We start from the raw sequence: 22,039 nt of genomic DNA, 5'->3' as shown, positions 1-22,039 counted from the left end.
CTAAATTGGGAGCTTGGAATATGGGCTTGACCACATTGGAATTCTCTCTTGTGGGAGTTAATGGCCTAGGGACTTGGTGTTTTGTTTTGGAATTGTGTTGGTCATTTTACATTTATTAATGGCTTAGTGGTAGCTTAAGGAAGCTAAGATTAGTTAAGTCTTGTTAGTCTTGGATTTAAAGTGTAGGGTTTATTTTTGGATCATGTATCTTCTTCATTTGCAAGCCATTTTAGTGAAATTTGAAGTCCATAACAACTTGAGCTACTTTCTTTGTGTGTTTGGTATCAAGAGAACAATTTTCTTCTCTTGAATCACATCTTCTTCCTCCAACCTATTTGGTTTCATTCCAACAAATATATGGCAAAGAGATTTCATGGGTTTTGCCTTTTGGATAATATTGATCAGTAAAATCACAAAGGAATTGGAAGAGCCAAATATTTTAGCATGCCGTGCCACACATCTTCAGCATTGGACCTGTTAGAAATGAGATTAGGGTTTAGAAGAGAGGAAGAAGAAGAGGAGTGAAGGATGGAGAGTCTCTCCACTAGGGAGCTCCTCATGTAAACGATGAATATATAGGCCCAAACCGGGGGCAACTATGTACAATGAGCCTGTTAACTAATGTGGATGTGGGTCCTAAATGTATTAAGCTGTGGAGTGTGTATCCTCACCTTGTTGTTGTTGTTGTTGTTTTTTCTTCCCTCTATGCCTGCTTTGTTTCCGCGGAGATCATGGCATGGCCCCAAAGTGGACGACTTAAATGATCATAGATGGGACCTACTTACTTGATAATTCCTTATGAGTCACACGCTAATAAAATTTGGCTCCAGACCGGTCGGGAGGAACTTCCCTCCTGACCCCTTAATAGTGGGGGTGTGGAAATATCAATTCCTTCTAAAAATAAAAAGTAGGCTTGGATTTGATATTTCCACCACCCCTGCTATTAGAGAGGCTAGAAGAACTTCCTCCCGACCGGTGTGGAGCCAAACTATTGTTCCGGCTAAATTTGCTAAGGGCCCGTTTGGATACCTCATGCATTTGTATTTTGGTTTGGATTTGAGTTTTGGATACAAAACACGTCAATCATCTTCATGATCATGTTTTAAGAGAGAGAGAGAGAGAGAGAGAGAGAGAGAGAGAGAGGGTGAGGGAGGGAGGGATGCCTGGCTGCTGCCGGAGCAACGTCAAGGAGCAACGATGGTGACGGAAGTTGCCACAAACGTTGATGTCCAAATAACGTCTCGCAGAAAAGATTTGAAAATCGGAATTTTTTGCACTGTTGTAACTGATTTGGAAATTCAAAGGATCTGATCTAGTTCAAAATATCAACTAAATCCAAATCTAAATCTTGCTGGTATCCAAATGTGGCCTAATTGGATTTCCAAATGTAAGAATCCAATCGTGTGTACAAAAATGCTAAAAACTTGCTAGTTCAGAGGCGTTTCTGCAACAAACAATCAGTACTCTGGATCTTCCAACAAGGTGGGCCCAATGTATTTTCTAATATATGGGCGTTATATGGTGTCCATATGAAGATGCACACATTTTGTTTTAAAATAGTGGAGCCTATCTTGTTCAAATATCTAAACCATTCAGTTTTTGAGCTCAAACAGCCCAACCCAAGTAGCACGTACCCCAAAATTTTTCTATAGAGGATGATCCTAACCTTCGTATCACTACTCGGTAGAGTTTTCTGTACGGTGTAGTTTGTTTATTTTTAATGGCAAAGAATTACATTACTTTTCTAATGGGTGTAGTTTGTTTATTTTTAATGGCAAAGAATTATATTACTTTTCTAATGGATGTAGTTTATTAAGATGGAGATGATTTTGGGGATACGGTCTTTACATTGGTACCCAACAAGTGAATAATTTGGATCTTCGAACAAGGTGGGCTCCACTGTAGTTAAAAAAATATGCGCAACTACACATAGACACCATATACAGTGGGGCCCGCTTATTATATCACACAAAATATTAGATATTATATGGTGTCCGCTATAGCCCACCTTATTTGAAAATCCAAACCATTCACTTGTTTGGCCTCAACGTTAGTACTTAGTAGGTTGCTCCCCAAAAATCATCTCTATTCCATGATCCTAACCCTCCGGTCTATAGACAGATGACATGGTATATAAATCTACAAATCGAAGAGTTCAACTCATCCTATGGTTATGATTTTTCGGGCAATGCATATCCACATTTGGCCCCTCCTTTTTTGGGTCGGCCTTACACCTGGCACATGTGGCCTCTCTTTTGGGTTTACTTTATGTATGGACTTTTAATCTCCTTATACGGATGGCACGTGCAAGTACAAGGGAAAAAATTGCAATGGAGCCCACATTAATTATTGGATGATCAAAACTGTTTAATTGTTGATGTTTATATGGCTGAGGCTTGGAATCATACATGTAGCGGGTCTCCACTCAAATAGCCGGAAACTTAATTAAAAAAACAATCGACATATCTTGCTAGGGAAGTGAAGTATTTACCCCCTTTTCTTACTTAAGGCAGCCCTCTCTGGTGTATTTATGAGTACCCTTTTACACTAGAGGGGATTGTTACAAGTAAGAAAAAGGGGCAAATATATATCATTCCCTCTAACTATTAGTCTATTTGGAGTAGGGTTGCAACTCGGGTCGGGTGGGTCTGGTTTTCCCGAACCCTACCCAACCTAGAAACTATCTCGGGTAGGGTTGGGTAGGTTGTTTTAAAAGAAAACCTAAGATTTCTAAACCCGACTCTACCCAAAATAGTTTCTCAGGTCGGATTTTTCTACATTCTCGATACACGCACCATAATTTATGTTCCAATGGTGGAATTTATGGTGCCTGTTCTACTCCAATCCAATGGTTGAACTTATAAAATTAGAACACATCCTGGTAAGCGGTTTTTTCTCCAAAGGCCTCCCAAATATGATAAAAAAAAAAAAAAAAAACAAGTAGCTCGTAGAGTCTACAAGGAACAGGGATTAAAAAAACAAGTAGCTCGTAGAGTACGATACCCAGATTCTTTTATGCTTTGGTTGTGCAAGAATTAGGCCCAGATTGTTTTGGATTTTGAAAGCAGATTGTGAGACTAAAACTGATTATTGGACTGAAATATATGTTTAATTTGAAGTCCAATAATCCTTTTTAGACTCACAATCGGCTCTCAAAATCAACAACAAACCGGGCCTTACGATATTATATCTCTAAGGTGGCGCAGATCACATCAATGGCCTATAACATTCTGTCCTTCAGTGAGTAAGCCCAATAACATAAAAACCAGATAGGAAGTAATTTTCTAAACAAGTATGCTGCAATAATAAACTCTCCCATACCCACCCTCCCCAATACAATATTTGTCTTCAAAGTCCTCTGTTGAATTGATGATATCTTCATAAGAAATACACCCATCCCAATTCCATGTCGAAAATAGATCTATATTCATTGCATTTCTATCTTCCTTTGCATTTCCCCTTCTCCGGCGGAAAATGAAAAAAAAGCAGAAAGCTAGAAATAGAATAAATAGTGCACTCAAAAGAGGACGAATGATCGATATGATAGCTTTGTCTCTCTTTTTATGTTCACCATTGTTTATTGATGTGGAACTGCATGGTTGCAAACCTTGAGCTTTGCCGCATAAACCCTTGTTGCCAACAAATGTCCCTAGTTGGAAAGGGTTGCTGTTAGGAAGACTACCAACCAAATTATTGTATGATAAATCAATGGATGTCAAGCTGACCATACCTGCTAGAGAAGATCGAATTGTAACAGTAAGCTTATTGTGGGAAATATTTAAGATTTCCAACATGTGTAATTTTCTCAGTTGGGGCGATATTTCTCCTGTAAGCAAGTTACAGCTAAGATCTAGTACATTTTGTAGGTATGCTAGATTGCCGATTTGAAATGGAATGCTTCCATTCAAATGATTTCTATTCAATTTCAAATATTGCAATTTTGAGCAGTCTCCTAGTTGTTTTGATATTCATCCACTCAGATTGTTTTCTGATAGGTCAAGGATCTCCAAATTGGACAGCTTTCCAATTTCTAGTGGTACCTGACCAGAAAGTTGGTTACCATTTAAAATCAGGTCAAATAAAGATGTCAAGCTCCCAAATTCCTTCGGAATCTCTCCTACCAAATGGTTAGAGGAAAGGTTGAGTACTCTTAGTTGAATCAAATTTCCAAACTCTGGTGCTATTTTACCACCAATCAAGTTCCCTGAGATCTTTAAACTTGTCAACATTTGACACTCAGCCCACCTTGGAGGGAGTTCACCAGACAACTGGTTGTAGCTCAAATCAATGTATGTGAGATTTGGATAAACTCCAAAGTCTTCGGACATATTACCTGTGAGTTGGTTTCCCTCAAGCCAAACTCTGATTAGCACCGTGCAATTTCTCAAGCTTTTCGGGATGGGACCTGTAAATTGATTGTTGTAGATCATAAAATATTCAAGTGATCCACCATGACAAATTTGCTGCGCCAAATATTCTGAGAGGTTGTTGTCCCCGAAGTCGAGTCTGTGCAAATTTATTAGACTTGATACTTCATGAGGAAGTGAACCAGAAAGGTGATTTTCAAATAGGCATAGAACATTTAGCTCCTTAAGATTAGCTAAAGTAGAAGGAATGGAACCTGTTAGAATGTTAGAGTACATTTTTAGGTTAACCAAACTTTTCAAATCTCCTATTTCCTTAGGGATGTGGCCAGAGATATTATTATTGAAGAGGTGCAAGATGGAAAGCTTAGTCAAGTTTCCTAATGTGGAAGGAATGAACCTGTTAGAATGTTAGAGGACATGTCAAGTTCAACCATATTTTTCAAATCTCCAATTTCTTTAGGGATGGGGCCAGAGAGACTATTGTTACCGATGTATAAATGGGTAAGGTTGGTCAAGTTTCCTACTGTTAAAGGAATGGAACCTACTAGAATGTTATAGGAGATGGCCAGTTGAACCATATTTTTCAAATATCCTATTTCTTCAGGGATGGGGCCAGAGAGCTTATTATGGTGGAGGTACAACATGGCAAGGTTGGACAAGTTTCCTAAAGTGGAAGGAATTGTTCCCAAGAGCTCGTTGTTGCTAAGATCAAGATTGGCGAGTTTTAGAAAGGAAGAGAATTTGAAGTTATAGAGCTTACCTCGTAAACCTACATCTGTTAGGTTTATTTGTGTGACTCTTCCTTCGTGGTTGCATGCTATTCCCCTCCAATTGCATGGGCTTTGATTGGTTGTACTGTGAAGAGACCATGAATTGAGAGGAGCTTGGTTCAAGAGGCTGGCTTTCCAGATGAGGAGTGCCTCTGCTTCTACCGAATTTGCCGTTGTTGGATGACAAGAAAGCATCACAAAACAGAAAAGTAGAGCGAAGCGGGATAGAGATTTCTCCAAGGCCATGGATGTTGGTGGTTTTTGAGTTTTTTTTTGTACATGTTGGATGTACATTTATAGTGAAAAAGTCATCTCTCCTTCTATGCCGTGGGAGGAGATAAGAAGAGACGACTAATGTGGGAGTGGGTCCTCAATTATTAAGTTGGGGTATGTTTTTCCTCATCTTCTTCTTCTTGTTGATGTGTTTGCCTTCTCTCTATGCCTGCTTTCATTCCATGGAGATCAAGGGTATGGCCCCGTGCAACTAAACTGACTAGTTCTGTTTTGTGTTGATTACCAGGTCTGTAATTAAGTGAATGATGTGTGTGAGTTGGTGTGTGATGTGTGTTGAACAGATGGGCGTTTCAATTTGTAAAGTAAATCACCAACATACTAAGGGCAATTGACTTCCGTCCCCGGGATTGGATTTAAGAAGAAGAGGGCAACCCCATTTCTTTCTTGGGCTGATCTAATGCCCTTTTAAACAAAATTAAGGACATTTGAAGGGCACGATGCCAAAGTGATGGCTTTATCGTCGATGCACGCATAATACAAACAACTCGACAGAGATCGACATGAATCCCATTAAATTCTTAATAAAACAAATACAAATAGATGCCACTGCAAAGAATTAAAGAGAAATGCTCACCGAATATGATGAAACCATTATGGGAGCAGTCCATGCATGGTGCATTTATGATGGCACACAAAAATGTAAAATTAAATGAATAATAAAATCACCTCGTTGAGTTAGTCCAATGGGGGCACTCTTGTAGGTATTTGTTCTAGGGCGCCCTTCGGTTTAACATTCTTCTTATAATTATAAGCATGGTTTTAAATTTTGACTGAAATCGGAAATTTCAGACTGAAAACCGACACTGAAATCGCTATTACCCGAAACTGTATTTTATTGACCGAAATTTCGTTTTCCCCCGAAATTTCACCCAAAAAACGTGTTTTTTCTAATTATTTTAATATTTTACCTAAATTTCGGTAATTTCGGCCGAAATTTAATATTGAATAAAATACTCTTTTTCTTGTTTTGCAGGATTTCGGTCGAAATTTCGTTTTTCAAGGGGTCCGAAACCAGTACCGAAACCGAAATTTAAATCCTTGATTATAAGTGCATAACGATTAAGCTATCTTTTGTGAATACGAGACTATTCCACATGGGGAGTAGACCTGGCAAACGGATGGGCCAACCCGGTTTCACCCAACCCGTACGGGTCCGGGTCATGCGGGCCCAGTCACAAATGATCCAGACCCCACCCGTACAGGCTGGGTGGATGGGTCGGCCCATAGGATGATCCAAACTGACAATTTGATGGGTCGCTACGTATGGAAATAGGTTGTGCCCCAAAAATCATTACCATAGGATGATTCTAACCCTCCGATCTAAGGACTAAAGATATACTCCTATGGTGTGGGCTGTACCTTTCATTTTAAAAAATAGGGGGTGAGTTCATTATAGATGGGGCTGTACCGTCCATTTTACGGGCACCCGGCCCGGCCCAGGTTTGACGGGCCGCGTGGACCCACTGGTCAATTTCAAATGGGTCCCGGACCCGTAATTTACGGTTGGGCCGGTGGACTCGAGGGTCCGGGTCACTTTTTGCCAGGTCTAATGAGTGAGTTAATGTGAACATGCGGCTGTTCTTGCATGCAAAAACCAGCTGGAAATGGCTTTCCGCGACATCGACTACCAAATCACTCCCGTATTAATAATCCAAACTTATATTTTCCATGAACATCCACCACCCTTATCTTTTCTTCTGCATAATTGAAGCTTTAAACGTACCGTTTGGTCTCTTATTTCTGCGCCCCCACTCATCTTTTTCATTTTTCTCCATCTATCCCTTAAATTTAGGCCCGGCAAAATTGGACGAATCCAGCCGAAACCGAACTGAAAATTCGGTTTTGGTTTGGTTAAACCAAACCGATTCAAAATTCGGTTTGGTTTGGTTTCGGTTCGGTAGAACCAAACTGATGATTGGTTCAGTTTCGGTTTCTGTTTGGTTTCGGTTTCGGTTCGGTTTGGACAATGATAAGTGCGCCCCTTTTCATAGGAAAATGATAGATCTGCCCTTTCCATTGGTTCGGTTCGGTTTCGACAATGATATATAAATGCACCCCTTTTCATAGGAAAATGATAAATGTGCCCCTTTTCATTGGTTCGGTTCGGTTTCAGTTTGGAGGTAAGCATGTTCGGTTCGGTTTCGGTTTGGGGGTCAAACCGAACCGTTGCCACCCCTACTTAAATTACGTAATCTTACACTATACCATTATTTATTTAGACAATTGATATTACCACTTCCATGTTTTGATAATTGCACTAGCTCACTAATTTTCTTTTCTCTATCAATTGGCTTGTGACAGCTTTTTGGGAATTCTTTTAACTTTGACAGCGGGTTAATTTAGGGGCTTTTGCCGATCAGTCCCTACTTGGAAAAATAATTGCTTGACAGTCCCTAAAATAGCATATTATCTAAACCATCCTACTTTTAAAATATAATTGCTAAAAGGTCCCCATCCATTTAAAATTTCAAAATGACATTTACCCTCCCAATTTTAAAGGTAAATGTGCATTTGCTAATTCTCTCCCAATTTTTTCAAAAAAAATTACGATATATGACGAAAAATGCTATCTCTTCTAATATTTTCGTAATAAATCCTTCAACAATTTCCTGTTTTAGTCCAATTTCAATTTTCCTCCCAATATTTTCGACAAAAAATTTGAAAATAGGCAAAAATAGTATCTATTCTAATATTTTGGTTAAAAACCATTCAACAAGTAAACGTTTTAGCCCATTATTGACTTTATAACATTCTCCTTTCCTCTTCTCCGACAAGTAGAATCTAAACCCTAGCTTCTATCCCCAAACAAAACTAAAACCATAGCCTATTGCAACTGATTGCAGGAATATTATTGGAAATTTTAGGAAAGGAAAAAAAGTTCTAAATTTTCTTATTTTTTACATGTAAAAAATGATAAAGTGAGCCAACCCTATTCAATTGTTTAGTTAGGGACCTTACGTTTAGCCCCTAAATTAATTAGTCATATAATTTCCATCTTAAATTAATTAGAAAGAGTATTCCATCAGATATATTTTCTTGCAATCCAAACAAGATAAGAATTTTCTAGAAAAGTTTGGAAACGAAAAAAAGATAACAAACCTAACCCTATCCAAATTTTGTTAAGAGTGGTTTTCAATTTATTATGAAATTATCTTTTCCAATATTCTGATGAAATTATTGGAAAAGATACTATCTTCACCTATTTTCTATTTTTTTGTCAAAAATATTGGAGTATGCATAAAAGCTTACAAATCCAGGAGAAGAAAACAGTATTGCACTAAATGCTTAAAAACCTTACATAGGAATTGAACTGAGGTGTTTCTACTTCTACTCCTTAGCTGTAGATGTAAATACCCAGAAATACTCCTACTTGCAAATTCGTCCCCCCTCTCTTAGTGAGGGGCGTTTTTATCTTATGGGAAGTTTACATTATTAGGGCATTTTAAGAAAGCCTATAAATACCCTTTTATGATATTTGTTGAGGCTAAACAAACCCTAAACGTTTTCTTCAGTCCATGGACGTGGAGTAGTGGTGGAAGAGAGAGGACAAACGGATTCTCAAGCCATAGATCGTGATTCGAGGTATGAATCATGTCTGTATTAGTTAGATATCTGAAAACCTTAAAGATCTAATACTATTGAATGGAGAGATGCGATTTTGGATATTTAAATCGGGTTTGGGAGAATCCCTTTGATAGGTCTAGAGTTCCTTGTGTAGGGAATTTAACTGGGTAGAACCCACCCCTAAAAGCTAGCTGTTAGAGGGAGGGTGCCCATTCCCTCATAACCCATCCCCAATCCAATCCACTTTACCGATGTGGGACTATTTACTCTTGCGTGGAACCCCAACAATCTCCCCCTCCACGCGAAAGCAACGTGGACAATCTTGCCCCTCCACACGGTGGCAACGTGGGAACCACAAGATACTGAGTTTCCGAGATCTTCTCCGAGGGACATTCCCGCCCTCGGAGGCAAACTGGGGTTTCTGAGATCTTCCCCGAGGGACATTCCTGCCCTCGGAGGCAAACCGGGGTTACCATTTGTAAACTTTCTTTGGTTATTTAGGAAGAAAGATACTATTGGATTTAACAAGGGAGTAATAATGAAGTATGAAAAATGGTAAAGCACTGTGCAAAATGTGAAAGCAACACTCTATCTAATATCTATCTAACACTAAAAACAAAACGCTAAAAACAAAACAAGAGGACTCTATTTTAGTCGGTGGTGAACATATTACGTTTCAATTCTCCTCCTCAACACCGACTCACCAAACTACTTAAACCCGTCGGCCCGGCCCCTCCGACGCCGTGCACGAATCAGTGATGACTCTAGCACTCCCCTTCAGCGTTAACTCTCCACAAGTCATGCTAAGTTTCTTCCGAGCATTGACTCATGCTCATCAAACCGAGCTCTTCTCGAAACCAAGCTCTGATACCACTTGTAAACTTCTTTGGTTAATTTAGGAAGAAAAAGAATTAACGAGAGAGAGTTTCTATGTACAGAGTTGAAAAATTATGATAAACACAACTTCAAAACCATATAAGCATTGTGAAGAAACGTTGAACCACTCTATTGAAAACAGTAGAAGCACTCTAAACACACAAAAAAACTCTTTCTAATTGTTATCTTATTGTAAAACAAAACCAAAAAATAAAAGGACTCTCAAAAGAGTCCGTGGTGAAAATACACGTTCACAATTGTCCCCCTCAAAATCATATTCCGTTGCAGTCTCTTCCACTGCCACATCACATGCAAAAGAAGCTTGCACGTCCCATTCACCATCGTCATCATCGTCCTTGTCTTTGGATTCGACGATAAAATTCCCATCATCGGTCTCAATCCTAGCCCGACAATTTCTTCTAATATGACCAGGCTTGCCACATCGATAACAATAGAAGTCACATTTTTCTTGTGATTTTTCATTGTTATTAGCCCGATCATCTCTCTTATAGCCATCATATCCCTTGGCTTCTTATTTTTCTGCCACTTCCGCTTGCTATTCACCGCAAGCGCTTCCTCATTCTCTTTCACAGATAACCCAGCCATCTGCTTTGCCAACATCTCTTGATTAATCAATATATTCTCCAACTCTAGGAGAGACGGTTGCGTTGACCAACCACGAATAGCAGTAATAAAACTGCTAAACTCAGGCCTCAAACCGCGAATAATCATTCTCCGTATCCGACTTTCACTAATCTTAGACTCTTCATCTAATTGAGATATCTCATTACACAAGTTTTTCGCTTTCATAAAATAATCAGAAACAGATAAATTACATTGTGTTAATGAACCGATCTCGTTCTCCAAGAATTGCAACCGTGCATCGTTTGCCCGTGAAAAGAGAGATGAGAGTGCCTCCCACGCTTCTTTCAGAGTTTCACACTCTAATATGCTCAATCAACTCCTTTTGTATTGACGCCTTCAATACGTACAACGCTTTTCTGGCACGGATCTTCCACTTCCATAACGTATCCGCTCCCTCTTCTGGCATTTCGGTGAGGTTGCCATTCACTATCTCCCATAGATCCTGGCCTTGAAGATACGACTCCAAGCATGACTTCCAATAGATGTAATTGGTATTGTTAAGCTTTTTGATCCCCGCCAACATATCAACACTTTCCGCCATCTCTTCTTCCAACCTCGATATCACCTCGAAGCAACCAAAGAACAAACTGGTATTGCCACTTCGATATCCCCTCGAAGCAAACCCAAGAACAAACGGGTATTCCGATCGAACACCTACTTTGATACCACTTGTAGGGAATTTAACCGGGTAGAACTCACCCCTAAAAGCAAGTTGTTAGAGGGAGGGTGCCCATTCCCTTATAACCCATCCCCATCCAATCCACTTTACCGATGTGGGACTATTTGCTTTTGCGTGGAACCCCAACACCTTGGGTTTGATTGTGTCTTTAGTTCCCCATCGAACCCTAGATCATCACGTTTTGATCATTAGAAGTGAATAGTCGAGATTTTGACCTAGACTTTGACTTTCTCTTTCAATCGCCGTCCGGAGGGATTCCAGAGAGGTTTTCGGCCTCTTTGGAAGCTCCTCGATTTAAGCTTTCCAACGCTTTGTTTATTGTACTACCGTTGCTCTGCTTACTTTATTCGTAATATGAACCTTTGAACCCTTATGTGGAAATCTTTGATCAGCGATGTTCTGTACCTTATGGACCTTTGGATACTATCAGTTTTGGGCTTATGTTTCGTTATCCGGGACACTTTTGTGGAGGCTTGAGTTATTTCTGACACCCACCGTGGGGTTGGTACACTGGATTTCTAATACCCACCGTGGGGTAGTATACTGGACTTCTTGCCTATCAGGGATAGAATATTGGCCTTTGTGATCTGTATCTGAACTTTGAGGAACTAGTTTCAACACCGTGGATGGTTGGTGTAAGTAATAACACGTCTTCTAGACAGGCCGATGATTCGGAATTGGATCTGTACTTTGGACACCCTTTGGCTTTGACTTTTGATACTGTTTAGTTTATTTTTCTCCTCTGTTCAATATTCTGTTTTGACCTGTTGTTGGACAATTTCAAATTTTTTAAATAGAAAAGTCAAAGATGCTTTTGCTTTGTGTTTAAAATTTGGAGGGAAGATTCAAATTAAAGTTCTCCCCCTCTTTCTTTGAAAACTAGAATCAATTGCATGAATGTGGACTTGAACCCAAGACCTTGATGTGTGTGTGAATGTTGTACTCTCTAAACCAAGGCAAAATAAATAGTCCCACATAGGAGCTTGAGAGAAATTTTCTCATCTATATAAGATGGAGAGTTGGAGAAAGGCTTGAGCCTTCAAGGGGCTTTAGAATTTGTTGGGTTTTGGGCTTTTAGAATAGCAAAAGCCCATGTGTAAAAAACCCATACACGAGCGCGCGCCTCGCCTCGTCGGGCCGGGCCGTGGCCCGTGGTCCGAGGTCCGGGTCCGGGTTTGGGTTTAAATGAAAAGGTTATTTTTTTTGCAAAAAACCATTTTGATATGGACACACCACCTTAATTGTAAAGAACCGTTTAAAATCTCAACGGTTACAAAAATGACTGTTGGGAGAAAAAACGTTACTGGCCTTTAAGGGTGTGTTTTAATGGTGGCTCTCCCCAATAGACACTTTCAGATCTATAAAAGGGGACGAGACAGATTGTTTTGGACACAGAAATTACACAGACGTTTTTGCACATTCTGAAATTTATAACTCAAGGTTTTCTGTTATGTTCTTCTTCCTCCTTCGTTCCGTTCATTCTGAGCACAGTTTCGTTAGTGCTTCTGGGTGGACCAGTCAGCGAGTGCACGTGGACTGGGGCCAATTTCGACTGTTTTATTTTGGAGAGTCGGTTCGCAAATCCCGGTTGCACCGGTAGGGGGCAGATACGATTCTTAAGGAGAGTGACCAGTGGCACGACTCGACCTTATTCTTTTCAATCTGATTTCCAAAGGGTTTTCAACCAAACAGAGAAGTTCTATTTTATTTCTGGTTTCCAAACAAAAAGAGTTTTTTCATTTCAAGTTACAAATTTGTTGGGTTTGAATAAACCATAGATCAGATCCATTATCTAATTTTCCAATACCTGCACCTTTGATTATTGCTATACCCACTATTTTTGTTTGAGACTTCAGTATTCAGTTCTGATTATATTTGTTGACCCTTATCAAGCCTTGGCATGCTTAGACCTACACTTATAGTAGTCTGTTATTATGTACTGAGTTTTTTAGCTGACTGTGGTTTTTAACATTTTTAGACTTTGATCATCGTGAAGGGAATGCGGAGAGTGACGCTTAGCTTCTGGATCGGTTTAGCTTCGAGATTTAGTTTTCTTTGATTCAGTTAGACAGTGAGTATTATGTGAACCTTGTAAAAGATTCTGTTAAATTCCTTTAGTTTAGACTATGCTAGGCCCAGATCTGATATTATTTTATTAGCCTTGTTTACTTGTAGAGCTTGATTTGCAGGTTTACGACGCTATCATTTGCTACGCCGAGGGTGCAGTTTGGGGTGTGACTGTAGGCATTGTCACAAACCCCCACACTCGGCTCCTTCCAGTTAGCTTGTCATAAAGCAAAACGAAAGCAAGAAAAAATTCAATACAGTAACTAAAATATCATGTGAACCTTGTAAAAGATTTTGTTAGATTCCTTTAGTTTAGTCTATGCTAGGCTTAGACATGATACTATTTTGTTAGCCTTGTGTACTTGTAGAGCTTGATTTGCAGGTGTATAACGCTATCATGTCCTACACGAGGGTGCAGTTTGGGGTGTGACTGTAGGCATTGTCACAAACCCCCACACTCGGCTTCTTCTAGTTAGCTTGTCATAAAGCAAAACGAAAGGAAGAAAAAATGCAATACAATAACTAAAATAGAGATGTTCTACCATTTTATGCGGAATCGTAAAAACCTCAACCCATAGATTTGAAGGCATCTGATTGATTGCTCTAGTTCAAAGAGGACTTTATGCCTACATCTTTATTATTGCCATTGTGTAAAATAATGGAAGAAGGTGACGGAGAAGGAAGAAAATTAAATGGAAGAAGTGAGATTATCGACGCCGTGTTCTTTTGCCTGTCACGTGAGATGTTTTTGTACAAAAATACTCTGTAGATCATGCTGCCACCATAAAACAAGAGACAGCGACATGTGAATGTTAAGAACACGAGGCACGACTGGCTACCATGAATTTTTTTTCCTAGAATCTGAGCTTACCTAATGCTGAGGGAGGCTAGGAGAGGGACTGAGGAAAAGGTATGAAAAGCATGAAAAACAAGGAAACAAAAAACTATACCCATAATATGATCGACTTTTTCCTTGTTTTTTAGCCACTTCTCACACTCAACTCATTCCTGCCCTCTCAAGAATCCAACCATGCAAGCTGATCATTTGCAACATTTATTAATGGGAAGCCAGCTTCTGCGATTAGTGGACAATCAATTCTATGGCTACCATATACAGATAGGTGGCACAGAACAACATTTATGAAGGGGAAAGGTAGCTTCCGTGATTAGTGAAAATCTGAAGTTGGTGCAGTGGATGAATGGAAATAAGGCGCTTCATTGAAAGTAATTGTTTTGGTATGACTATACATTGGTAATTCTTGGGTAATTGTTTTAGTCTGCCCAATGTACTGTTATAAAGACTTTACCTTACCTGTTCTCCCCCATTGTTTTAGCGTCGAAATTAAATGGTTATTTATATTTGTTTTGGTGTTAGTATTTAGTTAGTTATGGATGGTGTTCTTAGCAATGTACTCTGCAAAACAATGCCTTCAATGTTGTCAAAAGTTGCTCAAACATTAATCATGCGGAAAAAAACATGCTTTTATGAATAATTCTTTATGAGGTAATTTTTCCGTTCACCACCCTGGAAAACTGCTGGTGAACGGAAAAATTTCCGAGCCAGTGGATGGTACAGTTTTGTTCCTCTCTGATGAGTCACCCCCTAAAGTTTCAAGTCGATCCGACGGCCAGAGAGGGAGAATGAAGCTTTCAAAGTTGAGTGGCACTTTCTGTACCGGGATTTGTACCATGGAGGCCTAGGTTGTGAGGGAGTGGGCTTGAGTTCAGAGACCGGACAGAGAGGGATGAAAGCGAGTGATTCATTGCTCCCTATGCAAACTATTAGGATCCCTTTTTCTTAAAGAAATTTAAATTTATATTGTTTTTAATCAGTATACATGCAAATATTTTTTAAAAGAATACATTGGAGCCCGTATGGTTCGATGATCCAAGCCGTTCATTTGCCGGGCTTTGACTTAGATACTATGGAATCCCTCAAAAATCATTTCCATTAGATGATCTTAACCGTCCGATATACAGAGTTTTTTATAACCGACGGTCCCTCTACAGATTAGAGGAATAGAATCATCTGTCAAAAATGAATGGTTTCGATTACACAACAGTATATCAAAATACTTTAACCTATGCAGATGATGTTTATACATTAAACATACATGACATTAAACATACATGACATTAAAAAAAAAAACATTAAACATACATGCCCCCATGTGGGACCCAAGACTTGATCTCGACGGTAACTGAGAAGGTGAAGAGACTCAACCCATTTATACTTGAAATTCCATCAGTTGAGACAATTCAATTGTGTGGAATGGCTTTGGAAAAGGTGGCATTCGAGCAGAGAACTTTTGAGAGACGTGTTGCATGGTTGGCCGAGTTTGTGGATTTGCATTTATGCACGCAAGTGCCATTGACACTGCCAAAACTACTTCATTTCCAACTTGGTCTTCGGGATTCGGGAGCCGTGGGTCCAACACATCCTTTAGCCGTAGATTCTGGCCACCTTCAGATGATGATGATGACAAGGAGGAGATGATATCTCCAGGGTGTCTTCCCAATATCACATCAAGTGCTAAAACCCCAAAGCTATATACATCGCATTTCTCGGTCACTCTCATTGTGTAAGCAAGCTCTGCCAAAAAAAATCCACATAAAAAATGATATCTCGAGGATCCGAACATCCCTTTAACCTTTTGCACAATACAAATACATGCCTTTAACCTTTTGCTTAAGGTGCAATGAAACTAGTATGTGACATGAGCAGACCATGACAAGAGAGGTTTGGATATGGGTTTTACTTCGGTGCTCGTGTGACCGTTGGATCAGGTCAGTGCTGGCTGGCAACTCATCATTCCGTAAAAATTAAAAAGAAATAGGCTAATATTTTCTCGAAAAATTCCACATCGAAACAATAGAAATTAAGCAAATCAATTTCCTAATCAAACATTTTAAAGTTGGAAAATTTACAAAAATCCCCTTGACTAAAATCTTAGTAAGAATACTCAAAATTTTAGATACTTACTAGTCAAGTAAAATTTCCACCAATTTTAAGGTGGTTTTTTGTTTTGGTTGTGGAAGAATTAGGCCCGGTTTGTCATGGATTTTGAGAACCGATTGTGAGCCCAAAACTGCTATTGAACTCAAATATACGTTTAATTGTGAGTCCAATAATCGGTTTTGGATTCACAGTTGGTTTTCAAAATCCAAGATAAACATGGCCTTAGGATATTGTATCTCTTAGGTGGGGCAATCACATCAATGGTCTCAAAAATATTTTGACCTTAGGTGGGTGTGAACCAATAACGTAAAAACCAAGTAAGATGTAATTTTCTAAACAATTATATTAAGACAATAAAACAATATGTGAGGAACTAACCTGGAGCAACATATCCGTAAGTGCCTGCAAGTTCTGTCCAATTTGATGAATCAGGCATTAGAAGTCTAGCAGTACCAAAATCAGAGACATGAGCCTCAAATTCTGAATCCAATAAAACATTTTTGCTAGAGATATCTCGATGAACTATTGGGAGGTCGCAATCATGGTGCATGTATGATAAAGAATGGGCCACGGCTTTAATAATATTCACCCTCTTCAACCAATCCAACTCCAACGCCCCTTTCTCACTGCTTAGGATATTAGCCACATTTCCACTTTCAATATACTCATAAACCAGAAACATACATCGACGATGGGTACAAAACCCGTAAAGCTTGACAATGTTGCGGTGACGAATTTCTGTTAATGCCCGTACCTCATTTATGAAACTTCTCTGATCAATTTGCTGGTCATCTTCCAATTTGTGAAGTTTTTTTACAGCTATTACTTGCCCAGTTGGCAAAGATGCTTTGTAAACTCTCCCATATCCGCCCTCCCCAATGCAATATTTGTCATCAAAGTCCTCTGTCGCATCGATGATATCTTCATAAGAAATACACCCATCCCAATTCCATATCGAAAATAGATCTTTATTCATTTCATTTCTCCGTCCCTCTGCATTTCTCTCTTCCTCTGCATTTCTTGTTTTGTGGCGAAAAATGAAAATAATTCCAAAAACTAAAAGTAGAAGGAATACAGGGCTCAAAAGAGAGAGAATGATCAATGTGATAACTTTGTGTCTCTTTTTTGTTTCACCCCTATTTATCGGTGGGGAATTGCACGATTGCAAACCTTGCGCTTTGCCGCATAGTCCTATGTTGCCCACAAATGTCCCTTGTTGGAAGGCTTTGCTGTTAGGAAGACTACCCACCAAATTATTGTATGATAAATCAATCAATGTCAAGCTGAGCATATCTTTCAAAGAAGATGGAATTGAACCAGTTAACATATTGTAGGAAATATTTAAGATTTCCAACATGTGTAATTTTCCTAGTTGGGGTGATATTTCTCCTGTAAGCAAGTTACAACTAAGATCTAGCATATTTTGTAGCTCTGCTAGATTGCCTATTTGAAATGGAATGCCTCCATTCAAATTATTTGTGCTTAATTTCAAAGAATGCAATTTCGAGCAATCTTCTAGTTGTTCTGGTATCGATCCACTTAGATTGTTTGCTGATAGGTCAAGGATCTCTAAATTGGACAATTTTCCGATTTCAAATGGTATCCGACCCGAAAGTTGGTTACCATTTAAAATCAACTTAAATAAAGCTGTCAAACTCCCCACTTCCTTTGGAATCTCTCCTACCAAATGGTTCAAAGAAAGGTCAAGTAGTTCAATTTGAATCATCTGTCCAAATTCTGGTGGTATTTTACCAGTAATGAAGTTCTCAGAGACCCTTAAACTTACTAAATTTTCACACCCAACCCAACTTGGAGAGAGTTCTCCATAAAATTGGTTGTAGCTCAAATCAATGTATGTAAGATTTGGATAAACTCCAAAATCTTCGGACATATTTCCTGTGAGATAGTTTCCTTCGAGCTTAACTCTGGTTAAGCCAGTGCAGTTTCTCAAGCTTTTTGGGATGGGACCTGTAAATTGGTTATTTTGTATCCCAAATATTTTAAGCGATCCACCTTGGCAAATTTGTTGTGGCAAATATCCCGAGAGGTTGTTGTCTCCCAGTTGGAGTGAGACCAAATTTATCAGACTTGGCATTTCTTGAGGAAGTGAACCCGAAAGCTTATTTTCAAATAGGCGTAGATCAGTTAGCTTTTTAAGATCAGCTAAAGAAGGGGGAATTGGACCTGTTAGAATGTTAGAGTAAATGACCAACTCAACCATATTTTTCAAATCTCCAATTTCTTTAGGGATGGGGCCAGAGAGCTTATTACTGGAGAGGTGCAAGAGGGAAAGCTTAGTCAAGTTTCCTAATGCGGAAGGAATGGAACCTGTTAGAATGTTAAAGGACATGTCAAGTTCATCCATATTTTTCAACTCACCAATTTCATTAGGGATGGGGCCAGAGAGGCTATTGTTACCGAGGTACAAATAAGTAACGTTGGTCAAGTTTCCTATTGTTGAAGGAATGGAACCTGTTAGAATGTTAAAGGACATTCCCATATCAACCATATTTTTCAAAAATCCTATTTCTATAGGGATGGGGCCAGAGAGCTTATTACGGTGGAGGTACAATGTCACAAGGTTTGTCAAGTTTCCTATTGTGGAAGGAATGGAACCTGTTAGAATGTTATTGGACATTCCCAGCTCAACCATATTTTTCAAATATCCTATTTCTTTAGGGATGGGGCCAGAGAGATTATTGTTGTTGAGGTACAACGTGACAAGGTTGGTCAAGTTTACTATTGTTGAAGGAATGGAACCTGTTAGAATGTTATAGGAGATTCTCAGATCAGTCATATTTTTCAAATTTCCTATTTCTTTTGGGATGGGGCCAGAGAGATTATTGTTGTTGAGGTACAATGTGACAAGGTTGGTCAAGTTTCCTATTGTGGAAGGAATGGAACCTGTTAGAATGTTATCGGACATTCCTAGATAAGCCATATTTTTCAAATATCCTATTTCTTCAGGGATGGGGCCAGAGAGCTTATTGCTGTGAAGGTACAACGTGACAAGGTTGGTCAAGTTTCCTATTGCGGAAGGAATGGAACCTGTTAGAATGTTATGGGACATTTCCATATCAGCCATATTTTTCAAATTTCCTATTTCTTCAGGGATGGGGCCAGAGAGATTATTCCTGTAGAAGTACAACGTGACAAGGTTGGTCATGTTTCCTATTGCGGAAGGAATTGTTCCGAAGAGTGCGTTGTTGCTAAGATCAAGATTGGCGAGTTTTGGAAAGGAAGAGAATTTGAAGTTGTAGAGCTTACCTTGCAAACCTACAGCTGTTAGGTTTATTTGAGTGACACTTCCTTCATGGTTGCACGCTATTCCCCTCCAATTGCATGGGCTTTTGTTGGTGGCATTGTGAAGTGACCATGAATTGAGAGGAGCTTGGTTAAGGAGGCTAGCTTTCCAGCCGAGGAGAGCCTCTGCTTCTACTGAAATTGCCGTTGTTGAACGGCAAGAAAGCATCATAAAGCAGAAAAGTAAAGAGAAGAGGGAGAGAGATTTCTCCAAGGCCATGGTTGTCGGTGGTGTGTGAGTTTTTTGGCTCATGTTGGATGTAGATTTATAGTGAAAAAGTCGTGTCCTTTTATTCTTGTAGCAGACAAGATAATTAAGGTGGCCCCACTCGTATTTTTCTAAGCGTGTAAGAACCGTAGTCTTTTCTTCTTCTTGATCATTCACCACATAAACTTATCTTATTAGCTCACGCTGTGTTTTACCGTGAAGAGGTTGAGGACACATGTATGATCCTAGCCGTTTAATTTTTGGGACAAGTGGTTGAAAGATCGGGACGCCATTCCATGAAGGTCTGCAGATGTTGTAAAGGAAATTCTTGACATACGGCATGTCTCGCTCCGTTCCAAGAAATAGAGAGCTGAGTCATCACTTCCCTAAATTCCAAGTGAGCCTACGTGGCTGCTCTCACATGCAACAACCAGCCACAAAATGCCTTCATGCAATGGACCCTAGCAAATCCCTTTCTATTATTTTGTGATGACAAATAATAGAAATTTTCTATTATTTATACTCAGAGTGCCCCTCAACGTCCCATATTTGTCAAAAAGTACAGTGAAACCCACTTCATAGGACTAATCCAAACCATTCATTTGTTGGGCCACAATGTAAATAGGCTATATCTCATAGATCGTCTCCATAGGATGATTCTAACCATCTTCCTCTATAGATCAGAGGGTTAGGATCATCCTATGGAAACAATCTTGGGTTCCATATAGTTGGATGACCTAATCTAGCATTTGTTGGGCCCTAAAAATGATCATAATCAGCCCATCACTTATTGGTGAATGGCTAAGATTAATCTAACTGAAAAATAGGTTATTCAATCTCAGCCATTCACCAAAAAGTGGATTGGATGATTTTGGGTGAGGGCGACACATCACAAAATTTAGAAATCTCCTCAAATTGGAGGGTTAGGATCATCTTATGGTATAGATATTTTGGGAGTAATGAGTGTCTTTTCGTGCCATGGTGCACCTATGACAAATCCCAAAATATGCTTGGCTTTTTTTTGAAGAAAATGAATGTCAATATTCCAAATTTCGATGATAAACTATCAATAAACGGAAATTTCGGAACATCTAACAGGGAAGATTCTTGGCCATGTTCAATCCTGTGAGATAGATTAGATGGAGGGTTAGGATCTTGAACACTGGCATTCCTTCTTGAAACAGTGGAGTGCCCCTCAACGTCCCATATTTGTCAAAAAGTATAGTGGAACCAACTTCATAGGACTAATCCAAACCGTTCGCAGTGTTTTATTTCCATAGGTTGATCCTAACCCTCCGATCTATAGAGGGTTAGGATCAACCTATGGAAATGATTTTTCAGGCACAACCTATTTAGGCTGTGGCCCATCTTATGGATGGTCTAGATCATCGTATGGTCCAGGCATGCTGCACTTTTAATAAAGTGAGGAGTGCCCTCATCAAAATACAGCCCAACCTAAGTAGCACGTACCCCAAAATTTTTCTATGTAGGATGATCCTAACCTTCCTATCATTCGGTAGAGTTTTCTATACGGTGTAGTTTGTTTATTTTTATTGGCAAAGATTTATTTTACTTTTCTAATGGGTGTAGTTTATCTACATATTAGAGGGTTAGAATATGAAGATGATTTTGGAGCAATGCATATCTACATTGGGGCCCAACAAATGAACGGTTTAGAAGATATGTACATTTTGTGATGCACACAAATGGATGTAGGGATGGACATGGTTCGGTTCGATTCCGGGGTATACTCATAACCGAACCATGTGCAATCGGTTCTCGGAATTTGGAACCAAAACCAAACCAAATATTTTGGTATCAAACCGAACTTGATCGGTTCGGTTCGGTTTTGGGTATATCCAACCTTTATTTTTTTTTCCTTTGCATAAAAGCAACTAAGCAAGGTTTGAAAAGGTTAGGTAATGTAACAATGAAGATAGTGACAATGAACAAAGTCACTTTACATCTCTCGGTGGGCCATGATAGACGTGTCAAAAGCAGGAGCCTTGTATTTACTTGGCTGAGGATTGGAATCATAAATGTACCAATCAAATAGTGCTAACTTATAATCAACACATCTTATTGAAACAATCGACATATTTAACTAGGTAGGTGATATATTTGACTCTTTTCTTACTTGGGACAGCCCTCAGGTGTATTTACAACTACCCTTTTTACATTAGAGAAGGCCGTCCCGATTAAGAAAAGGGTTGAATATATCATTTCCCTCTAACTATAGCCTATTTGGAAGGCCCCCTCACTCATTACTTTTCTTCTACATGGGTGACGCCTCCAAGGTAGAGAGAT

The 22,039-nt window shown here is 39.3% G+C and overlaps 1 protein-coding gene across 1 annotated transcript; it reads right to left on the bottom strand.

Annotated features, from left to right (window-relative positions):
* Window positions 1-15,190: 15,190 nt before the first annotated feature.
* Window positions 15,191-19,765, bottom strand: LOC143890156 (uncharacterized). The gene is made up of 2 exons (XM_077394729.1): window positions 16,600-19,765; window positions 15,191-15,855 (listed from the first exon to the last, which is right to left on the bottom strand). Exons 1-2 carry the CDS (start codon window positions 19,742-19,744, stop codon window positions 15,491-15,493), a joined length of 3,510 nt encoding a protein of 1,169 aa, XP_077250844.1. The 5' UTR covers window positions 19,745-19,765; the 3' UTR covers window positions 15,191-15,490.
* Between the last annotated feature and the right edge of the window lie 2,274 nt (window positions 19,766-22,039).

This window comes from Tasmannia lanceolata, unplaced genomic scaffold (assembly GCF_043159265.1).
Source record: "Tasmannia lanceolata isolate RefF3 unplaced genomic scaffold, GAP_Taslan_0.1 ptg000013l, whole genome shotgun sequence".
Classification (NCBI taxonomy): domain Eukaryota; kingdom Viridiplantae; phylum Streptophyta; class Magnoliopsida; order Canellales; family Winteraceae; genus Tasmannia; species Tasmannia lanceolata.
This window is presented reverse-complemented; position numbering and strand designations above follow the sequence as displayed.